Here is a 22727-nt window from a genome sequence, read left to right on the forward strand (position 1 = left end):
CAGGAGGTGGGGGCGTTCCTAGGAGGACTCAGGCAAACCTATCCCTAAAATGGCCGCCATCAGAGTTTTTACAGATTACTCAAAAATGCGTGAATGTGCCAAGGCAACACTTCAGGCATGTTTTTAATGAGGGAGTGACATAACAGCATGTGGGAAAAAAGTTAGAAAAAATTCATTAAACCTCTTACAACCCGCCAAAACCAAATCCATTCTCTCCTTTATGCCATTGTCGTCACTTTTTTTTATTACTTTTTTGCTGCTCTTCTGTCACTTATTTGCTGGATCTTTGCCTTTTTTTGCTGGATTTTTGTCATTTTTTCTGCTGGATTTTTGTCATTTTTTCTGCTGGATTTTTGTCATTTTTTCTGCTGGATTTTTGTCTTTTTTTGCTGGATTTTTGTCATTTTTTCTGCTGGATTTTTGTCATTTTTTCTGCTGGATTTTTGTCTTTTTTTGCTGGATTTTTGTCATTTTTTCTGCTGGATTTTTGTCTTTTTTTGTTGGATTTTTGTCACTTTTTTGCTGGATTTATGTCTTTTTTTGCTGGATTTATGTCTTTTTTTCTGCTGGATTTATGTCATTTTTTCTGCTGGATTTTTGTCTTTTTTTGCTGGATTTTTGTCTTTTTTTGCTGGATTTTTGTATTTTTTTGCTGGATTTTTGTCATTTTTTCTGCTGGATTTTTGTCACTTTTTTGCTGGATTTTTATCTTTTTTTTTGCTGGATTTTTGTCACTTTTTTGTTGATTTTTGTTGCGTTTTCATCCTCATTTTCTTCTCGTTTTTTGCCTCTGTTTTGAAGAAGCTTTTAGATTTGGAGAATTTGGAGAAACCATGTTCAGGTGGGAGTTAAGAGGTTAATTGCATAGTTAGTTGATGCTCTAGGTATCTGTATCGTAGTGTGAACTGTAATAGGAACTTCATCTTCCCCTTGCCTCATTGCTCACATTACCTTATTTAAAGGTAATAGAAGCTAGTTTCTCCAAGATCTCAGTTATCCAAGAGTTTTCCATCATGAAAAGGGGTTTTCAGGTCAGTTTTACAGTTGATTAGATTTGATATGACTGATGCAGATCTGTGTGTTCAGTTCTTCCGCTTGTGTGGATGCTTTGGTGAGCTCAGTCTGCGCTGATATGAATCGGCGCCGTCGCGAATACTAAACACGGTGAATTGTTTCTGATCGACAGGTCCCTGGCTGGAAAACTGCGGATCGGTCTGGCTGAACTGAGCGTCCTCTCCGCATTAAGTCAGGCCGTGTGTCTGACGCCGCCCGGACAAGGTAACTTTGAGGAAATATATACTTCTGTTTCATATCCGTATAGACGACATAACTCTGCTTATTCGATATAAGCTCAGGGGCTTTGTCGAATCAAATGCGCCTTGTCTTTTCTGTTTTGATGGATTTATTACACTTTTGACGGAACTACTGCTGAGACCAGACGCTGTACTTCAACCTTTGGATCATATTTGTTCAGACAATAATAAAGAATAACATTAAAGTTTGACACACTTATGTGATGGCAAATTCTCCCTTAACCTCTTAGCCCCTGCCCGAACCAACCACATTTTCTCCAGTTTGGCTTTACCCAAATATAAAGGCTTCTTGAAAGAAAGCATCCAAACAGAGACTAAAACGAGACAAAAATGTGCTGAAAACGCCCCCCTCCCCCCAAAAAAAACCATTGAAAAGTGACCAAAAAGCCACTAAAACAAAACAATATAGTGACTCTTGCAGCGACATCTTGCTGCCCCTTCAGACTCCAAACTGTCTGGACTTCACGATGTTTTGAAGGTTTGCTCAGAGGTATCTTTTAGTGTTTCATGCCTCAGCTCTTTGATTGTAGTTATGGGGTTTACGACTCTTTACTGAGAGCTGAGTCTTTGGGAGATTTAACGCAGTTAATACGAGCGATCGTGATGTCGTCACATCCGTTGGCCGTTGTCGGCATTTTACGTTTTCATATTTGATAAACATTTTATTAAAATCCTATAATCAGCAAAAACAATGTCCATAAACAGTGCATTGCCTCTCTTGCGCTGTAACAGATCTATCATTTTATAAAACCGAGTTAGAGGCCTGGATGCATCAGCTGTTGCCGACCATTCACCAAAACATCCGGCGAAAATTGCGGAAGTAAACAATAACAGCAATCGCTTATATCGTCTTTCCCCGATTTCCCCTCCAAGCCAGAAGTTCTGAGCCGGAACCTTTCAATTTGCGTGTTTCTGGTACGCCCGTATATCTGATGCACAACCGCCCACAACAGCAATGGAGATGCTTCACTCGGCCCGTTGGGGACTCGGTTCTGTTTTAAAAAAACGTCCTGATGGGACGATAGACAGCTGTACTGCTGTGTGCAGGCTGTGTTAAAAAAAGTTCTCCTTCCGTCGTAGTTACTGAAGTCTAAAATACCATCTCTTTGTAAAACATGTTGGACAAACACAGAGACGTCCTCCATGCTAATGTTAGCATTAATAAACTGTAATTAACTCGATTAAAAAACATTTAATCGAGTCCCACCACTCATTTTAAATATAAATATTTATTGTATTTAATTGAAGTGCATCAACATGAACACAATTTCAAAGGCAAACCCTTTCTCTCAGTGATTATTAAACATCCAAATGATTTGGATTGAGCTGAACCAAAATTCTGTAGGTGGGCTCTGTTCTTCTTGGCACATTTGTACAGCAGGACCTTCTTCCTTTTTCTCCCAATTGAGATCTAGATCGAACCGTTCCCCTCGAAGAGCCGGTCAAAAGAGCCGCTCGGTCATGAACGTCACATCACTAGTTTATTATAGAGGTTTGAACGCCAAAAACACACAATAAAAGTTTATTAAAAAAAAAGTATACAAGATATTCAAAATTCATGATGTAAAAATAACTTTGATAATTAGATTTTGCCAAAATTCTAAGCATTTTGTCCATTATTTATGTGAAAAGTAACAATATGAAAGAATAAAGTGGCAGAAACCTTACATTCCTGTCAGGGCTCCACAGGAAACGTCTCTAAATCAGTCTAAATTTGTTTTTCCCGTTCACCTGCAGTGTCTCGCCTTAAGCCTCGGCTCCCGAACCTCTACATCCACTTTCCGTCGCTTTATGCACGGATAAACCTCTAAATATCTTGTTTGAAGTTTAAATCTGGCTCGTCACGTCTCCGCGTCTGTGGTTTAGAAAAGTTCAGAAACTCTTTTTTTTTTTGTTAAAGTGTGTTTTTTTTTGCAGATTTCCCTCCCGCTGTGATCGACGCCGGGAAAGGCATGAGCGCCGACAGCAAACGCGCCTGGATCGAAGAGAAGACGCTTATTCTCAAACAGACTTACTGGTAAAGATTAGCCAAGTTTACTGGCTTTATTTAGTCTTATTAGGGCTGGGCACCGTTACATTACTTTCCATATATCACTACTTTAGCGATACTTGGTTTTCGATACCGATGCCTGAACTTTTTCCGATACTTATGCTAAAATATTTGTCATTTAGAACCAGAAAACAGAGCAATAATGTTTTGGACGATCTGCTAATTTTTGAGTTCATCTCAAATGTGTGAAAAATGGGGAATGATTTGGGAATTCTTTGTTGAGAAATTGTGGCAAAAATAAGAGGCAAAAAAAAGACACAAATTGCGGAAAGAATAGGGAATAAATTTGGGGAAAATTGGAAAAAAATTAGTTTAAAAAAAGTGCAAAAATTAAGGAATGAAAGAAAAAATTGGGGTAAAAAAAATAAGAAAGAAAATTGGGAAAAATAGTGTCAACATTAGGCAAATAAATAAGTAAATTGGGGGGAAAATCGGAAAAAATGGGAGGGAAATAGGAAAAATATTAGTTAAAAAAAAGTGCAAAAATTAAGGAATGAAAGAAAAAATTGGGGGGAAAATTAAGAAAGAAAAATAGTGTCAAGATTAGTCAAAAAAATAAATAAATAAAGGAAAACAAAAATAAAAATTTGGCAAAAATTGGGAATTTTTTTTACACCTTTACACCATCTTTTGGTTTTATTCATAACCAAAAGATAAATTAAGGTGGAAAAAAATGTATTAAAAAATCCTAATTAAAGGCAAACTGCGTAATATTTTGGATTCTACAGTTGCCAATGCAAAACATGCTCCTAATGAGCTGATAGACACAGTGCAGTGGGTAATCAAAGAGTGGGTTTTCATAAGGATTTAAATCCTAAATTTGGCCCGATTTAGTCGACATCTCCATGGAGACGAGCTGCAACGCTCACAAGAATTATTCATCATTATTTCAACAATGAAAAGTGTCCAAGTAAATGCTTGTGTTTTTTCTATTTCTGGGGTGAAATGTTACGTGGTGTAGCTTTAAGGTCAAAAGCTGAACATTTTAACTTAACGAGGCATAATGCGGTGCTTGTGATTTAGTCCTTTTTAGTCCTTTTTCTGTCTGTTTTGTGGCTTGGTTTAGTCTGAGGATTGTCCAAACTTTCTCCTGCTTAAACCCTAGATTTATCTGTGTTTTGTCTTGGTTTGGTTCCGGTTTAGACTTGTTTTTTAGCCGGAAGACGCTCCTGAATCAGACAGAGCAGTTTGTTAAAATAACTCAAATCCTTCTCATCCCTGGCGAGATGAAGTTTGCCGTCAAAGTTTGTGAAAAGTTAAAGGGATATTTCAGGATTTTTGACATAGGGCCTCATTTCCTAGTTACCCAGAGTGTTGCTGGAGATATTTTTTTTTGTAATTCATGCAGTTCTTATATCTGAAGAGTTTCGTGGCGCTAGGCTAGTGCAAGGCTAGTGCATGTCTATGGTATCAGCTAGCCTGCATTAAAAACAGTGTGACCCGCTCCACAGAGCACCTGAGGCAAATCACTTATAACACCAGACTAACCATATAAATGTTTATGTCCATAGAATAATTTTTGGAATATAACTGACCTGCATCACATGAATTATCGCATTTTGAGGGACTATTTTCTAGTAGATCACTCCGCCGAAATGCCTCAAATTACTCTGGATAACTAGGAAATGAGGCCCTATGTCAAAAATCCTGAAACATCCCTTTAAGACACGTTTGTAAAGCTCAATATAAACCAAAGTCATCCGGAAAAGTTCCACCCGGTCATTTTTACAGTAGTTTCAAAATTGAATCTGATGCTTGTTAATCTCCCTCATACTTTCATCCATCGATTGCCTCCGCTGACCCGTCTCCATGGTTAAGTCTTCACGGGACTGCTCCAGTATTTACTGTTGGGGATAAATTAACGGCGCAGGAGTCTGGCGTTTCATGAAGCTCTGTCCCTCTGAGCTTTAATTGATTTTTTTTCTTTCTCCCTCTGACCAGTGAAATGCCCAATTACGACGTGCTCATCCCCGTCCTGCTGAAGGAGGGCATCGACGAACTCCCCAAGCACTGCAAGCTCACGCCAGGTAAACATGGACACAAGACTAAACTACAGGAGCATCTCAATGGTTATAATTGTAGGTCTTTGTGTAACTTTTTAAATAATCTGCATTTCTAAAACTACTTTCCTACTGTCAAGAAATGAGCTTCTACCTTTGCATTTTGACTTTCCATAGTTAGGTGCCACATCCAGGCACTTATTTCTGAGTCCCTGCGGGTGGAAAATTGCAATAACCTGGAAATTTTGTGAAACTTACACAATTGAATACTGTCAAAACACTTAAACAATATATATTTACATACTGACACAGAGGGCCAGATCTTGTGGCGGCGCACGGGGCGGCGCAGGCTCTTGGCGAATTATTTTCCGAGTGGCGGCGCTATATGTGCCATTCGCCTCCGCCACCTGTGAGGGGGCGTCACAAGAGGAGGCGACTGCACTGATGGAAACACGGCTGACATTCACTTCCTCGTTTACATTGCGCTGTCTTGCGTTCTTTCTTAAGCCTTAGGCTCTCACAGGTCAAACTAAAAACTTTATTTACCCCATCGTGAGCTAAACGATGTTCACGTCACGAGAGAAAAAGAGCTACAGCGACGCTGTGGCGCGGATCGGCCGCGCTCGGCGTGAACGCGAAGCAAAACAAAAGCACATGTTCACCCCCCACAACCACTCTCCTGGACGCGGAGTCGATCTGGTTGGAGGAAAATGTGTGTCTCCACCCACTTAAATGCGCTAAGTCTGGAGTGGCAAGATCACAAAGTGCTCCGACTGAGCGCAAAATGTCACGCTAGCGTCTCCGTTTTGATGCACAAGATCGGGCCCCTTGTCTTCAAGCAATATAATGTTATGCTCTCAGCTTTATTTTTTACAACTATTACACACGAGCGCCACATGCTCGCGGCGTTTATTTGCGTGGAAAAGTGCAGAGAAAGTAAAGGCGGAGTCTGACCTGCTCATGCCCGGCCGGTGCTGTGACTCTGCGGCGTGTGCGCTGAGAGGAGGGTCACTCTACGACTAGCCAATCAGGACGCAGAACACAATGCGCGTATGGCGTAAATGGTAAATGGTAATTTTTTTATGGTTAAAAAGCTGCAAAATTGTACGAAAAATAAATCTGTGAAGCAGCGAGGCCGCGAAAGGTGAACCACGTTATAGTAGGGCTGTGCAATTAATCAAAATTTGATTAAGATTTCGTTTACTGCACTTAACGATTACAAAATGAGCATAATCGCAAAAAAACCCCGATTATTATTATATATTTTTTTAAATTATTATTATTATTATTATTTTTTTGCACAGCAGACTTGCATTATTTCACGGCGCTGGGATTATTTTCTGTTCGCGTTTCACGTGCCATGGCTCATGCTTTTGCCTGACATCAAGACAAACAGCGCTGTGTGATTATGTCATCAGGCTCAGTTTGCTTGCGCAGGTGTGAGGGCTGGCCAGCAGGGGGCAGGTGTGAAACAGAGACCTGTCTTTAATCAAGGCAAACTTGAAATCATTGATACTTTTATGACTGTTCAGAAAATAGAAAATATCAGCACAGTTTTTTTGATGAATAAATAAATAAAATAAAGACATAATAAAAAATAAATAATCGTTTGAATAATCGTGATTTGAATTATGACTAAAATAATAGTGATTATTATTTTTTCAATAATCGAGCAGCCCTACGTTATAGTGAGTGACCAGTGACCACTGTATCGAATCAGATTCGTACGCAGAAGTTATTTGTTAGTAAAGACTCGACCTTCAGTTGTGTTAATGCCCTGATTATTCCCATATATATTCCACTCCTTTGAGTGAAAAAAGCTTATTTCAGTTAACGATGGTACAACAGTTTCTTGTTGTGGGGAGACAATTTTCCATAGTGTCAGTCTTGCTCATGAACTCATCAGTTCACTGGTGTTGGACGACTAGGATGTAGAAAGAATGAAAAATTTATTTTTTTTCAAACTTTTTCCACATAAAGCGACGCCGCTTCAGAAAGTGTTGATGCAGTAAATTTAAAGGGAATGTTTGTGGGAGGCTCTTGGGGCTAATCCTGCTTTCTGATTGAAAGAGAGACAGACGGATATTTATGAAACACTACAGACCCTAACTTGAGTAGTTTTTCAAAAATACTACATTTTCATTTAATTTTTGCTCTAGTGGATACTCCATAAGCGTAATCATATAGTAATAAGCTTTCTATGATATTTCCTTATTATAGTAAGCGATTACTATGATAAAAGTCACATGTTATGCGTCAGTATCATTAATTAAAGACAATATCAGCTCATGATGTCCATGAACATGTTTTTTAATTCAAGGATTTGGGGGCGAGTTCTAAAATCTAAATACAATCACTGTTTGGTTTAAAGCAGGAAACAAACCTCTGCTTCTGTCCTGATGCTGATACTTTCTCTCAGAATACTCATTGATATTTGTCATTGTGACTTCATTGTGACTTCATTGTGACTTTCCGTCTCCCAAAGTGATTCCTGAACATAGAAGTGAATGATCCGCTCGTTTGAAACCCAATGTCTCCATTAAAATCTCCCGCCGACTCCTGATCGATTTGCTCTGAAGAGGCCGGTCACTTCCTCCGCACAGTCGTTTATCAGCGAGGGGGACCCAGCTCTAAACAAAAGCATTAAGCCCCAATTATGCCGTTGTCAGGCCGTTTGCGATAAGACGTTTGGCAGCGGGTGAGAAAATTAAAACATGCCACCATCGGAAGATCCAAATTGGAAAGTAAATTGCCCGTCTCTGGTCAATTACCCGAAGTCCGTCGTTCTTTTTGTCGGCGCCGCTTTGGTATTCAGCCTGAAGAAAGAGCTGAGGGTCACTTCAGGGCAGAGGGGGCTGTCCCTGTCCTGTCCTGTGATTTTAACAATCGAAACCACATTTGCTGCTTTTAATTAGGAAGGTAATGATCAAAAAGGTGAAGTAACAGCAGGTGAAAACAACGCTTTTTCATGCAGAGGTCAATTTTGCCTAGTTTTCTCGCTTAATATATTTTTGTTTTAATGTCAACTTAAAATATTTACCCAACACACCCTTTAATCTCTTGAACCGAGCATCCCTAGTAAATGTACTTTAATAATAGTAATAATAATACATAGGTCTTATACAGCGATTTTCAGGGGACACAAAGATGCTTTACAAATGAGACGAACAAACAAAGATGGCAGAGCTGTTGTAGGTGAGCTGAAACAAGTTAGTTTTGAGCAGTTTTTTGTAAGTGGCCAGAGAGTCTGAGTTTCTGATGTGGACGGGGAGTGAGTTCCAGAGGGTGGGGGCGGCGATGGCGAAGGCTCGGTCCCCCAAGGTTCGCTGCTTTGATTTGGTGATGGGTTTGAGAAGGTTTAAGTCAGCAGAGCGGTATTTCTATTTTGTATTTTTGTGAAGCAGTTTGTGACTTTTGTCTGTGTAAGGTGCTATATAAATAAATATTACTTACTGACTACTTACTTACAGAACACAAGACCAAATTTGAATTTTTACAGGTTTCTTAATTGAAAAAAAACAGCTTATTAGAAAAGCTAAGCAAGATCCAAAATCCCCTCTGGTGCATTCTTTAACCCCTTAACTCCCACCTGAACCGAGCACATTTTCTCCAGTTTGGCTTCAGCCCAGTCCAAAAGCTTCTGGAAAAAAGCTGTGAAAATAGCAACAAAACTGAGACGAAAACAATGATGGAAATGTGACAAAAAAGTGAGAAAACATTGACAAAAAAGTGACGAAAAATTTATGAAAAAGTGGCAAAAATGTCACAAAAAATTGACAAACAATTGACGAAAAATGTACAAAAATGTGACCAAAAAATGACAAAAATGTGACAAAAAAATGACAAAAAATGGCAAAAATGTGAAAAAAATGACAAAAATATGACAAAAAAAATACAAAAATGTGACCAAAAAATTGACAAAAATGTGACAAAAAAATTGACAAAAATGTGACCAAAAAAATGACAAAAATGTGACAAAAAATGACAAAAATGTGACAAAAAATGACAAAATGTGACAAAAAAAATGACAAAAATGTGACAAAAATGTGACAAAAAAGTGACAAAAAATCACATAAATGTGATAAAAAATGTGACAAAAAAAAAGACAAAAATGTGACAAAAAAAAAGACAAAAATGTGACAAAAAAATGACAAAAATGTAGTAAAAAATGGACGAAAAAAATGACAAATATTTGACAAAAAAATGACGAAAAAAATGACAAAAATGAGTTGAATGCCCAACAAAAAAATGATGGAAAAAAAATCTGATGTGAGGAAAAAGATCCTCTCGGTTCAGGCAGGAGTTAAGAGGTTAATATGTCAACCAAGAGGAAACCATACACCTGGCTGCACTATTTACTGACAGTCACCCACATCGCCACAAAAAACAAGCCAAAGTTCGCAATGAGGAAATCTCAGACTGCACTCATTTAGGGAGTACAATATCCTTCGCTGACAGCAAATTATCCAGTCTCTATGTGGTTTTATCGCTGTTTAAAGCTGCTAACGTTATAGTTAATACCTCCACAAACATGCTCTGAAATCTGTCTCTTACCTCATCAACTATTGACAAAAAGAGCGCAAAATATGAATCTGTTTAACACCTGCAGAAACAAACACTATTGTCAGTTTCTCTCCCGCCGCTCGTTTCCGATTTTGCATATTTCTTCTTCACCCACGAATGAAAGCTCCCCTGAAAAATAATTGGCGAAGTTTGTCGATGTGTCACTTTGGAGTCGGGGGCGGGCTCCGAAAACGCACACTGGAAAAGCTGCACCAAAAAAGAAAAAAAGGTGAGCGTGAGGAAAGTGTGCGATGAAAGCGTTTGGCGCCGGTGCAGACGCTCTGAGTAACGTGGCTTTAGGCGGCGCTTCGGAGAGACGCCAATAAACCGGGATCGAGCAGATAAATAGTTTTAATTACAGCCGTCAGACGCGCTCGTGACGGGGTTTTAACGACGCGGAGACAAACGCAGCAGCTGCTTTTCACACTTCCATAATGGCTGATATTCAGGCGCGGCACGTTATGGTTATGGCGAGTTCGGTAACGCAGCCAGAGGCGGGAACAAAGGAACCTTCTGAGGACCTTTACTTCAGTAGTTTGAAAACACTTTATGTATCGGATATTTCTATTGTGTGATTCTCATTGAAGACGTTTAACAATGTATGAACACGTGGTAATATGTTCAGTATTTTCAATTCTTCAAAATGGCCACCAATGATTCTTGCCAGTTTCCCAATGAGCTTCAGAAGGTCGTTCCTGAAATGGTTTAAGATTCAGAGATTTTATTTGTCAATTCATTTCACAATCCATCGTAATAGTTCATTCTCTCGTCCTTGTTGTGGAGCAGGGGGTGGAAGCACAGGGAAGGGAGGGAGTTCAGCTTCCTAATAGCCTGGTGTATGAAACTGTTCTTCAGTCGACTGGAACTGGCCCGTAGGCTCCGCAGTCTCCTCCCAGAAGGCACGACACTGGAGGCCGCCATTGCTGTAGTACCTCCATATCGCCGCTAGTCCCCCATTGAAAAGCATTGGAGTTTAGACACCTTAAAAACAACTTTAACGCATGGTTTCTATTTTTTCAACACTAGAACGCTGGGGTAGTCACAATTTATGAAACCAGGCTGGTTTTCGTAAGAAGAATTTTAGAAATCTGGTACTTAATGAGGGTCGGACTGTTGGCATTGGAGCAGCGGGAGCTACACGTCACACAAGGGCGGAGTCTACAGTGAAGATCCCGCCCTTATGCCCTTTTAAGGAACATGCTTCGTCAGAGCTGGGGAGGAGGAGTCTGTAAATCCGCCATGGCTTCCCCCACGAGCGTAGTCATTATGGTAAACAGGGAGGAGTGAGCAGAAGCTGATCTAATCTATACAGTCTATGATTACCTTGAAGAGACTGTGATGGGTGTGTAGGGTCCCTGGTGATTCTGACGGCTTTGCGGGTGTGACGGGTGGAGTCCATGTCCTTAACTCATTGACTGCCAATGACCTCTATAGACGTCAATTGAAATCCAAACATTGACTGCCAATGACGTCTATAGATGTCAATTAGGTTTTTCAATGAGAACAACTGCGGCAAAGCCTTGAGCATGTCTGGTATTAAAATCTTGGTTGTGCTGCTTAATGCTGCCACCTGGTGACTCAATAAAAGAAATACAAGTTCATTATTGAGTCTCTAGGTGGCATTGCTCTTTCGTTTTCTCAGCTTTTTGGTCAGAAAACAGCATTTTCTACGGACGATTACTAAAGAATGGAAAGAGGTACAAACAAACCTTTTTTTTAGATGAAAGAAGAGAGTCAAATCTTTCTTTTGGTGGGTTTCGTGTTGACATAGACTCAGACCTAAATTTTCTGTGGGTCTTGAAAAAACAGTAAAAATTCTGGGGAGCTCTCCGATTTGAAAATAGCTGGCAGTGAATGAGTTAATGGAGGGGACAGGGGCTCCTCAGGGTTCTGGCGGATTGTTTTGGTTTTCAGATTTCAGAGGTTCCCGGTGCTCCTATGTTTTCTATAACTGTTGAAAACCCGTTTGTTGCAGGCGTCCCGCTCAGACCGATGCTCGCTCATCCGACCAAAGGCGTGGGCGAAGTCATGAAGAAGTTTGACGAGGCGGCGTTCACCTGCGAGTACAAGTACGACGGAGAGAGAGCCCAGGTACTGCTTTAACAATCACTCCTACTACTACTACTACTACTACTACTACTACTACTACTACTACTACTACTACTACTACTACTACTACTACTACTACTACTACTACTACTACTACTACTACTACTACTACTACAACACAGTCAGAGTTTAGGATTAGCGGCTAACACAGTCAGTGTTTAGGATTAGCGGCTAACACAGTCAGACTTTAGCATTAGCGGCTAACACAGTCAGAGTTTAGGATTAGCGGCTAACACAGTCAGAGTTTAGGATTAGCGGCTAACACAGTCAGTGTTTAGGATTAGCGGCTAACACAGTCAGACTTTAGCATTAGCGGCTAACACAGTCAGAGTTTAGGATTAGCGGCTAACACATTCAGAGTTTAGGATTAGCGGCTAACACAGTCAGTGTTTAGGATTAGCGGCTAACACAATCAGTGTTTAGGATTAGCGGCTAACACAGTCAGTGTTTAGGATTAGCGGCTAGCACAGTCAGAGTTCAGCATTAGCGGCGAACACAGTCAGAGTTCAGCATTAGCGGCGAACACAGTCAGAGTTCAGCATTAGCGGCTAACACAGTCAAAGTTTAGCATTAGCGGCTAACACAGTCAGAGTTTAGGATTAGCGGCTAACACAGTCAAAGTTCAGCATTAGCGGCTAACACAGTCAGAGTTTACCATAAGCGGCTAACACAGTCAGAGTTCAGCATTAGCGGCTAACACAGTCAAAGTTCAGCATTAGCGGCTAACACAGTCAGAGTTTACCATAAGCGGCTAACACAGTCAGAGTTCAGCATTAGCGGCTAACACAGTCAAAGTTCAGCATTATGCACATTGCCTCCTAGTGGCTGGCTGATAACTCCTAACAGGAAGGACACTAATGAGCACTTAGCAGGGGATACTTGGGATTATTTCATCTTAAAAAAGATGAAACTGAGTAGAATTTAATATGAATTTCAAAGGAAAGTTAGTTTTAATTATGTTTTTCAGTAAAAGGTTTGATTTTGAGAGTATTTTAGCTCTATTTTGAACACAACACACTGCTAAATACTGTATAATCTTAGTTTAGTTGGTGACTTTGTAATAATATTAGCAAAATCCTCAAGATAGGCGGTACTCAGAGTATAAATCAACGACTCAAGGGATACGCGAGGCAAAAAAAGGTAGGGAACCACTGCTTTAGAAAGTATCTAGTATCTTTAGAGTCAATACTACCATCAATGTTTATATTTTCCTGCCTCAAAATATAGAACTTCAAAATTTGCTTTTGTGACAAGCCGAGGTATCGGTTTTACTCAAACCATCAGCACGAGTTGTCTTGTCCCACTTTTTAAACTACTTTTTTTTTGTCATGGATAATTGCACCAGCTTCACCACAGGATTTAGTTTATAGTATTGTTTATGAAGATGTTTCCTGAGACAATATACAGTCCTATAAGTCACGACAGGCCGACGTCGAACTCCTTCCTGTTACTGCGACTTGCTCAAAGTACCGCAGGCGGCGGCGAAGTGACTTACGATGTTTGCTTTCCTTGACACTGAACATATGCTCCTGAATTTTACACGCCCGCTTCTCCTTCTCCTATAGCGCTCGGTTCAAAGTGCGACTGTAGCGGAGTGACTGATGTTGTTTGCTCCTCTCGACGCCCCGAACATGTGCTGTTGAATTTTCCACGCTCGTCGCTCCGGAGGTGTGTGATTTTCCCAGCGCTCGCGGCCGACTTAGCGCTTGACTTTGGTTCACACACGCGTGACGTCTCTGCACCTTTTCCTCCCCGCTCCTGTTTCTCCCTTTAAGACTGATGCGGCGCTCGACGGCTCCTCGGGTGAATTAGGAGCTTGTTTGTCGAAAGTTTGTCGTCGCTCCTGCAGTGCGGCTTTGTAGATGTAACATTGCACACAGTGGTTTATTCATATATGTTAATTCATGTTTGAAATATAAAGGTAGGGCTGTGCAATTCATCGAAATTTGATTACGATTTCGATTACAACAGTAAACAATTACAAAATTAGCATAATCGCAAAAAATTGATTATACAATATTATATTATATTATATTATTATATATTTTTCAAATTTTTTTTTTTCAAATTTTTTTTCCACATTTGTTTTTTTTTTAATTTTGGGATTTTTGTCACTTTTTTGCTGGATTTTTGTCATTTTTTTGCTGGATTTTTGTCACTTTTTTGATGGATTTTTGTCACTTTTTTGCTGGATTTTTGTCATTTTTTTGCTGGATTTTTGTCACTTTTTTGATGGATTTTTGTCTTTTTTTTGCTGGAATTTTGTCACTTTTTTGCTGGATTTTTGTCTTTTTTGATGGATTTTTGTCACTTTTTTGCTGGATTTTTGTCACTTTTTTGCCGGATTTTTGTCACTTTTTTGCTGGATTTTTGTCACTTTTTTGCTGGATTTTTGTCACTTTTTTGATGGATTTTTGTCACTTTTTTGATGGATTTTTGTCACTTTTTTACTGGATTTTTGTAACTTTTTTGATGGATTTTTGTCCTTTTTTTGATGGATTTTTGTCCTTTTTTTGATGGATTTTTGTCCTTTTTTTGATGGATTTTTGTCACTTTTTTTGATGGATTTTTGTCACTTTTTTGCTGGATTTTTTTCTTTTTTTGATGGATTTTTGTCACTTTTTTGATGGATTTTTGTCACTTTTTTGATGGATTTTTTTTAAAGGCAACAAATAATCGTTTGAATAATCCTGATTTCAATTATGACAAAAATAATCGTGATTATTATTTTTTCAATAATCGAGCAGCCCTTTATAAAGGCAACAGATCCATCCAGCTGTCTTTGTTGGTTTGGTCGTCATGTGGAATGTTTTTTTTTAGTAATGACTCTCTGCATATACGACATGTTCTGTTACTCTACGGCGAGAGAAAAGGTGCAGCATAACACTGACTGTGGTGGGTCGCCAGATGTTAACTGCATTAATAAACACAGATTGGTGTTAGCTCATTAGCATTCAGAGAAGAAGCGGATCTTTGGGAAAATCACGCTGCGTTGTGTGTAGGGCTGGGCGATGTGACGATATTAGACCGTCTTTTGCGATCTCCAGAGCTGACAATCTGTCATTTTTGTGAGATCGTTTTATCACAGTTCAAAGCACTTCCGCACAGTTGACTCTTTTTACTCCCCCGCTACTTTCTACTACGCAATGACGGACGCTAATAATGCAAGCGTGTAGCAGCGAGCCGCTCCTCTACAGCCATTACACGACCAGGCTCCTCAATCTAGAGCTTTAAAGGGACTGCTGTAAATTCTCTAATACTGGCCTGTATTCCATTAGCGGCCGGGTCTCTGACAGAGGCCGCGTTCGCGGCTGGCGGAGGCATATTAAAGCCGGTCTCTAAAACAGGCCGGGGCTTTTATTAGAAACTATAGCGGTAGAAATATTCCCTAAGTTAGGAATTTGTCTCATACTAGAGTACATGATAACTCACGTGCAGGAAGTAAACAAACGGGAGTGGAGCTGATCCGAGTGTAACTTTGACACAGATTTATCCACTTTTCAAACCTTCAGTGACTATGTTTGGAAACAGGGAAAACAACAAATGTTGTGTGACCCTCCAGGGTTTTAAAGTCACCATCGCGTCTTCAAAGCACGTCCAGCTGCTCCGTGTGCAGGTCAGTCCCACGCCTCAGAATAACTCCTCCCATCAGCGCGAGTGTCTCGTCTTCTCTCGGGTCAGTCTCATGATCGATCACAAACAAGAAAACAACAAATAATCTGGTCCGTGGTAAAAACGAAACAGAAACCTGCAGTAACATTGACGTCAATGTTCCGCTAACAGCAACGAAACACTTCCTGTTGTCCCGACAAAATAAAAGGTGTCAATGTTCCAGCCGCTGGGAGAGGGTTTGAAATGATAATTATTAAATTAACCTAATATTTTAGGTTCAAATGGACACAAATCTCGTTTTTCTTCGTTTTCCTGGTCGTCTGTTTTGCTCAGAAATAGAAATAAAGGCCTGTCTCTAATTTTGGCCTGGTTCTAGTAAAAGCCTGGTCCTAGATGTGCTTGAGTAAATAAAGGCACCGGCCTGTATTACAGAATTTTTCCTCCCCGTAGATGTTCCAGCCATGTCCTAATGTGTAGAATAAGCCCAGACCTGTTCACCACAACTGCCTCTAAAATCCTGCACTGTCACTCAAAACGGTGTTACTTCGGGTCCGAATTGCCGTCATGCACAAGCTTAATATAGAGACTGCAGTTACACGTATGACCTGAGGTGGCAGTAGTGAGCATAAAATGGCTAACTTGCATCTAGCCCCTTTAAACCCAGCGTTCTGTCTCTGCACCTGAATTTATTATACAGCAAATACTTATTGTATTTTACAATGGGGGGTCCCAAGTTGTTGTGAGGTCGACACAGGGTTGGGTTAGAAAGTGCACATATTTGTTTTCCTTACATTGTTGCCTTCTAACATAAAGTGCATTTTTATCCATAAATGCCACTCAAAGTCGGCTGTGTTTTGTGAAGTGTTTTCTCACAGTACCGGGTTGCCTGTTATTCAAAGATTTAGCACAAAATAGATCCACACTAGCTCCGTTTTGACAAAAGCAGGTATTGTTTCTATGTTTCTCCCAGGTGAAGGTAGACTTACATGTTTAAGTGTATTTGCATTACAATAACTGGAATGAAATGGCCTTAAATATTGCTAAAAATCTAAATTAATGCAACATTTCTCTGATTTAATTAGGCGTAAATTCTTGGCAATCACCCTGCCCAGACTCCTCATTAATTTTAGTCTCATGGAAGTGTGAAAGGTATAAAAATATCATTAATCTTCTGTTCGGTTTTTCATCTGTAAAGCGATTCTCAAACCAAACCAAACAATCTGGAGCTGTGTATTTTCCCCACGCAAGCCCAAAGTTGTTTTAACCCCCCCCCCCCCCCCCCCCCCCCCCCCCCCCCGACTCCAGCGGGTTCATTTTTCAACTCGAAATAAACACTCGCCCCGGATTCATCAAAACAGCCGCGCTTTAGCCCCGAGACCTCAGACGGCACGCTACTCCCAGGCTTTGTGTGTCGGAGGAACGGCGGCTGCAAACTGCGAAAGGCTCAGAGAAAAACAGTCAAAGCGAAAAAAGAAGTGAGAGGGAAGAGAAGAGAAGGGGGGGGGGAAAGACGATTACCGGAACGCGACGGGAGGCTGCAGTGATCCACAGCGAGCCCGGCTTTCTAATGTAAAAGCTCGCGGCGGTATTGTTAATTTTTGGACAGTCATGCCAATAAAGTGCCTTTGAACTGAGCTGAATTGAAGAAAGGGAGAGCGGCACATGAGGATGCAAACCAATGTGGAATCCCTTTTCCCTCATCCACTCTCTCCCTTCTCTCCATCTTCCTTTCCTCTTCTCTTTCCTCCTTCTCTCCATCTTCCTTTTTCCCCTTTTCTCCATCTTCCTTTCCTCTTTTCTATCCCCGTTCTCTCCATCTTCCTTTCCTCTTTTCTTTCCTCCCTCTCTCCATCTTCCTTTCCTCCTTCTCTCAATCTTCCTTTCCTCTTTTCTATCCTCCCTCTCTCCATCTTCCTTTCCTCCTTCTCTCAATCTTCCTTTCCTCTTTTCTATCCCCGTTCTCTCCATCTTCCTTTCCTTTTCTCTTTCCTCCTTCTCTCCATCTTCCTTTTTCCCCTTTTCTCCATCTTCCTTTCCTCTTTTCTATCCCCGTTCTCTCCATCTTCCTTTCCTCTTCTCTTTCCTCCTTCTCTCCATCTTCCTTTTTCCCCTTTTCTCCATCTTCCTTTCCTCTTTTCTATCCCCGTTCTCTCCATCTTCCTTTCCTCTTTTCTATCCTCCCTCTCTCCATCTTCCTTTCCTCCTTCTCTCAATCTTCCTTTCCTCTTTTCTGTCCTCCCTCTCTCCATCTTCCTTTCCTCCTTCTCTCCATCTTCCTTTCCTCTTTTCTGTCCTCCTTCTCTCCATCTTTTCCTCTTTTCTTTCCTCCCTCTCTCCATCTTCCTTTCCTCCTTCTCTCCATCTTCCTTTCCTCTTTTCTACCCCCTTCTCTCCATCTTCCTTTCCTCTTTTCTACACCCCCCCTGTCTGTCTCTGCGGTGGATGTTGGGAGAAATGGCCAATAGGGGGAGCACTTGCACACAGAGTGGGTCAGGATTGAAATGAGCGTGGGCTGTGGGGCTGTGGAGACACAAAAGCAGCAATTGAGGACAAATAACAGGGCTGAACGCTGAACATCATCGGGGAAAAATATCTGCTTGTGATTTCTCCGGCAGATTTTGTGAATAGATTTGTGATTTGTTTTTTTTTAAATCCAGCTTCAGTTCATTTCAAAACAAATCCAGGACTGAAGACTGAGTTATAAGCCGTAAATAGAACAATATATCACTTCTTAAAATACCTCATCAAACCTGGTTAGAATTCAATGTATTGATTCAGATAATACTGTACATTAATATTATATTAGTTTAGTTTAGTTTTTTGTTGAAAATAACCTCCTGCACACATGGCTGTCAGAGAGAAGCAGCTTATTTCCTGTTTTTCTGGCTTTTGAACAGTGCAGAACGGTAACATGTCTGTACTGAGTAATGTCAGTCAGGGACGATCGCGCTTGGATAAAATGCTAACATTAGCGCTGATTAGCTCTGATACACTTAAGGTGGTTTTCCACATGCAGGAGCTTTCGAGATATATCGATTATGAAATATCTGCTCCGGTCTGTGACTTGAAAAGAACCCTCAGGAAGTTCGTTCGAAGAGGTCTTTATTCAATCAATAGCACAAAAATAGAAGATACAGCTTAACAAGCATTCAATTGGAAGTCTGTCTATGGAAGTCTGTCTTGTCATTATATACTTGTTAGTCCTGCCTCTAAACCAGACGTACAACCTGACTTTTGACTCAGATAATACATGCAGTTTTGGGCAAAACAAGTTTGTTAAACAACTAATCATTAACCTTATTGATTGGTCAGTCTGACATTATTCTGACCAGAACTGTCTAACAGCACTTTTACCAGAACATTTATAGGACATTTGCACAAACAGCTTATATAACCATGACAGAACAGAAATCAGATGGCCTCTCCGAAGGTTTTCGTAACTTTTATAAGCAATAGGATTAATATCTCTAACGTGTATCAGCCGGATGGTTCTTTTTCCCCAGCTTTGTCGAGCTTTTCCATAACTAAGGCCAGGGCCAAACCGGTCTGACCAGGTATAGGTTTTGGGACCGACCTCTGGCTGTGGCCAAATCGCTGATCCGTGTGAACAGACTCTGGCCTCTGATTGGACGAGAGAGTGGACAGCCCTTACTATTGACACACTGGTCATACGGATTTAATGTTATTTAATACAGCTTGGCACCTCTGAATGATTCCATAAGTCAGAGGGCAGTATTTGTCCACATTTGTTCTCTTCACGGCTTACAAAGCTTTAATGATGATCTGTACAGTGTGCTCCTCTGTTGGGGCGCGGCCCATAACAAATGCAGGTGTGTGTGGTGGAAACAGAAATGAGTGCAGGGTCGTGCGATGTCAAACGACGGCTTTACTGGCTTTGTTCTCACACACGTTTGACATCACTGCTTGTTCTCTACATTTGTTTGGCTGAAATCCCAAATGTTCTCACACTGGAGGTCCAGAGTGGGCGTTTTATCAAGTCCCCTTTACCCCACCGGAGGCGAGTTGCAGAGACGTTGTGGAGACTGCCAATGGGCTCGTCTCACCGGCCTGGAGACTAGAGTCACCGCTGTCTCCGAGACGTCCCCGAGTCTCCAGGTAGTCTCGGTGAAAGCGAACAGATTTGATTTCAGCTGAGTCTCCGTGAGGTCTCCGTGAGGTCTCCGTGAGGCCTCCGTGAGGTCTCCGAGAGGTCTCCGAGAGGTCTCCGCGGTCTCAAGCAGCTGTGGCAACGTGGCAAACACTATTGGTTGTCCTCAGAGACGTTTCTTTGACGTCTCTGCAATGTCTCTGACCTGTCGGATACCAATTATTCTCAGAGTCGTATGTAATAGTATTTGCGACACAACTGATCGAGACTGATTGAGACTCATTCAGTCTCCGCTGAAATCAAACCTGTTTTTCACTGAGACGACTTGGAGACTTGACTCAATGATCTGGACACATGCGCTGATACGGCCGATGTGTTCAGTGCTGCCTTCCCTTTAAGAAGGTGGGATTGTGGGTGATTTGTGTGATGTTTTTGTGGGCCCAGTGTTGAGCACAGAGAGACCACACAGACTTGGATTCTCAGCTCCTTCAGCGTTGTGATCGTGTTCATTCTTCTGTATTCAAGCACACGCAGCATTTATCGATACCCGATATCCTTTATTTAATATCTCCACAGTGAACTTTATTTAAAGACTTAAATCTCAAATCCAAGCGGACACATTTCCTGAAAACCTTCCTATAATCGTGCAGCGCTGCCTCCATTTTCTCCGGTTTAGTTCCTTCCACCTCTGACTTCAAATGTGTGTGTTTGTGCGGTTTTCCCCACAGATTCACATCCTGGAGAGCGGCGAGGTGCGCATTTTCAGCCGCAACCAGGAAGACAACACCACCAAGTACCCAGACATCATCTCCCGCATCCCCAAGGTGAGCTCCCGCCTGGGCCCACGGGACGAGACTGTCAGACGAGCGCTTTCGCAGCGGCGGCGCATAATTTACACTCTCTGCTTTGTCTTTAAGAGGCTTTGTTCTCTCTTGCCTTGTATTTTCCTGCAACATGTGCAGACAATCATATAAAGGCACAGGAAGCTACATAGACAATACTTCTCTCTGCCAATTTAGGATGACATGGGAACTTTTATACAATTTCATACAAGCGTTCATTTTGATTGGTTCTATCGGTGAAAAATACCTCAAATAACTTCAGTTTTTACAGTTAAGGGTGCAGTGCAAAGTGAAACTACACGGGACAAAAAGACTGATGAGTCTCTTAAAGGCGATCATTCACCAATCGTTATTTGTTCACCCACTAACGAACGTGAGCTGGGTTTAGACCGTCGTTAGACAGGTTATTCTAGATTTAATAATTAGAGATAGCCGGTGTTCCGTTCAGTCTCATTCAGTTGTCTGTGGCTCTTACATGGCTGCTCGATCTCCTCCATCGAAGCCTGTTCCTTAAAAGGGTAAAAAGGCGGGGTGGGCGGAGCCTCCACAGAGCTGCAGAGCTTGATTGACAGGCTCCAGAGCCAGTCCATGCGCTGAAAAGGCGTCCACTTTTAGGGCTGATAAACAAAAACCAGCGTGGTTAAAAGTATTTCACTCGGCCCAGCGTTGTCACATGGGTCATGGCGATTTTAGAAAAAATAAAACTCTTTGGAGCCAGGCTTTTAAGCTGTTCTTGGGGGGTCTGAAGTCCCATTAGAATCCTGTTTACCAAGTGTCTTTTGGAGTCACCCCTGGCCACAATGTCAGCTCCATGAGGCCCATTGATCTAAAGGCAGGCGATGGAGAGTCATGTGATCAGTGGAGCTCCAGACCTCCACAGGAAAGGACATCAGCTCCACTTTTTTTACCCACGCCATTTTTTTTTTTCAGTTAATCTCAATAAAACGCCTTTAGTGAACTCCACTATCTTTCAGGTTAGGATTAGAGTTGGTTTGGATTAGTTTAGGATAGCGTTGTCCTGCAGAGGTGACTTCATTTCGTGTGGAAAAGTGGAGCTCCACTGATCACGTGCCCCTCTATCGGCTGCATGGCAAGGCAAGTTTATTTGTAGAGCACAATTCATACACAAGGCAATATCAAAGTGCTTCACAGTTGCATAAATATAAGAAAACAAATACAATCAATAAAAACATCAACATAAAGTTAATCATACCGCCTTTGCGATGCCCAATCCCGTCAGACCTTGGAAGCTAAGCAGGGAAGGGCCTGGTCGGTACTTGGATGGGAGACCGTTTGGTAACACCAGGAAGCCCAGCGAATGTAGTGAATGAGTGAGTGGTTGGTGGTGGTCGGAGGGGCCGATGGCGCAGACTGGTTGCCTCGCTTCTGTCAGTCTACCCCAGGGCAGCTGTGGCTACAATAGTAGCTTACCACCACCGGGTATGGAGTGAATGAATAATGCAATGTAAAGCGTCTTTGAGTGTCCAGAAAAGCGCTATATAAAACCGATGCATTATTATTATTATTATAAGCGGAAAGAGTGTAGATGAATTACTTTCAGTTATATGCATTTTTAAGTCTTGTTTTGACTCTGTCTGTCTTGAGCATCCAGACCATTCTCTCCTGTCAGTGTCCAAAAACGGTCAAACAAAAGAAAGCTGAGTAAAATTTTTGGCTAAATCTTTACTATAATTATGTTGATTATGCACTTTAACCCCATTGAGGATCTTTGGGATGTGCTGACGAAGGCTTTGTGTCGTGGTCACACTCTCCCATCAGTGGTTAGCGCTCGTGCTTTACAGCGAGAAGGTCCCGAGTTTGATTCCCGCTCGGACGTGGCCTCTCTGTGGAGTTTGCATGTTCTCCCCGTGTCTGAGCAGGTTTCCTCCGGTTTCCCCTCCCACTAAAAACATCTTTAACGGGGCAGCGATGATTGTCTAAGCTAAAGACGCTACAAGCAAATATTAGAGCATGTGACCTTTTTGTGGTCAGACAGAATAATATTTTTTTGACGAGAGATCAATACAGTGATACTAAAACAGATATAATGTAGTTTTCTAAATTTGACGAGTCTTGAATGTCTTTTTGTTGTTTATCGATGCAGCAGTTCTGCCCTCGCTGTAGGTGTTT

The 22727-nt window shown here is 41.3% G+C and overlaps 1 protein-coding gene across 1 annotated transcript in view; it reads left to right on the top strand.

Annotated features, from left to right (window-relative positions):
* lig1 (ligase I, DNA, ATP-dependent) overlaps window positions 1–22727 on the top strand; it is a 190618-nt gene that overhangs the window by 53715 nt on the left and 114176 nt on the right. Inside the window, exons 15-19 of the mRNA XM_079561006.1 lie at window positions 1187–1278; window positions 3231–3330; window positions 5305–5390; window positions 11902–12017; window positions 20484–20579. Coding sequence (XP_079417132.1) covers window positions 1187–1278; window positions 3231–3330; window positions 5305–5390; window positions 11902–12017; window positions 20484–20579 — 490 coding nt within the window. The remainder of the gene's footprint in view (window positions 1–1186; window positions 1279–3230; window positions 3331–5304; window positions 5391–11901; window positions 12018–20483; window positions 20580–22727) is intronic.

The sequence above is a fragment of the Gobius niger genome (genome assembly GCF_951799975.1).
Source record: "Gobius niger genome assembly, chromosome: 8".
NCBI classification, from domain to species: Eukaryota; Metazoa; Chordata; class Actinopteri; order Gobiiformes; family Gobiidae; genus Gobius; species Gobius niger.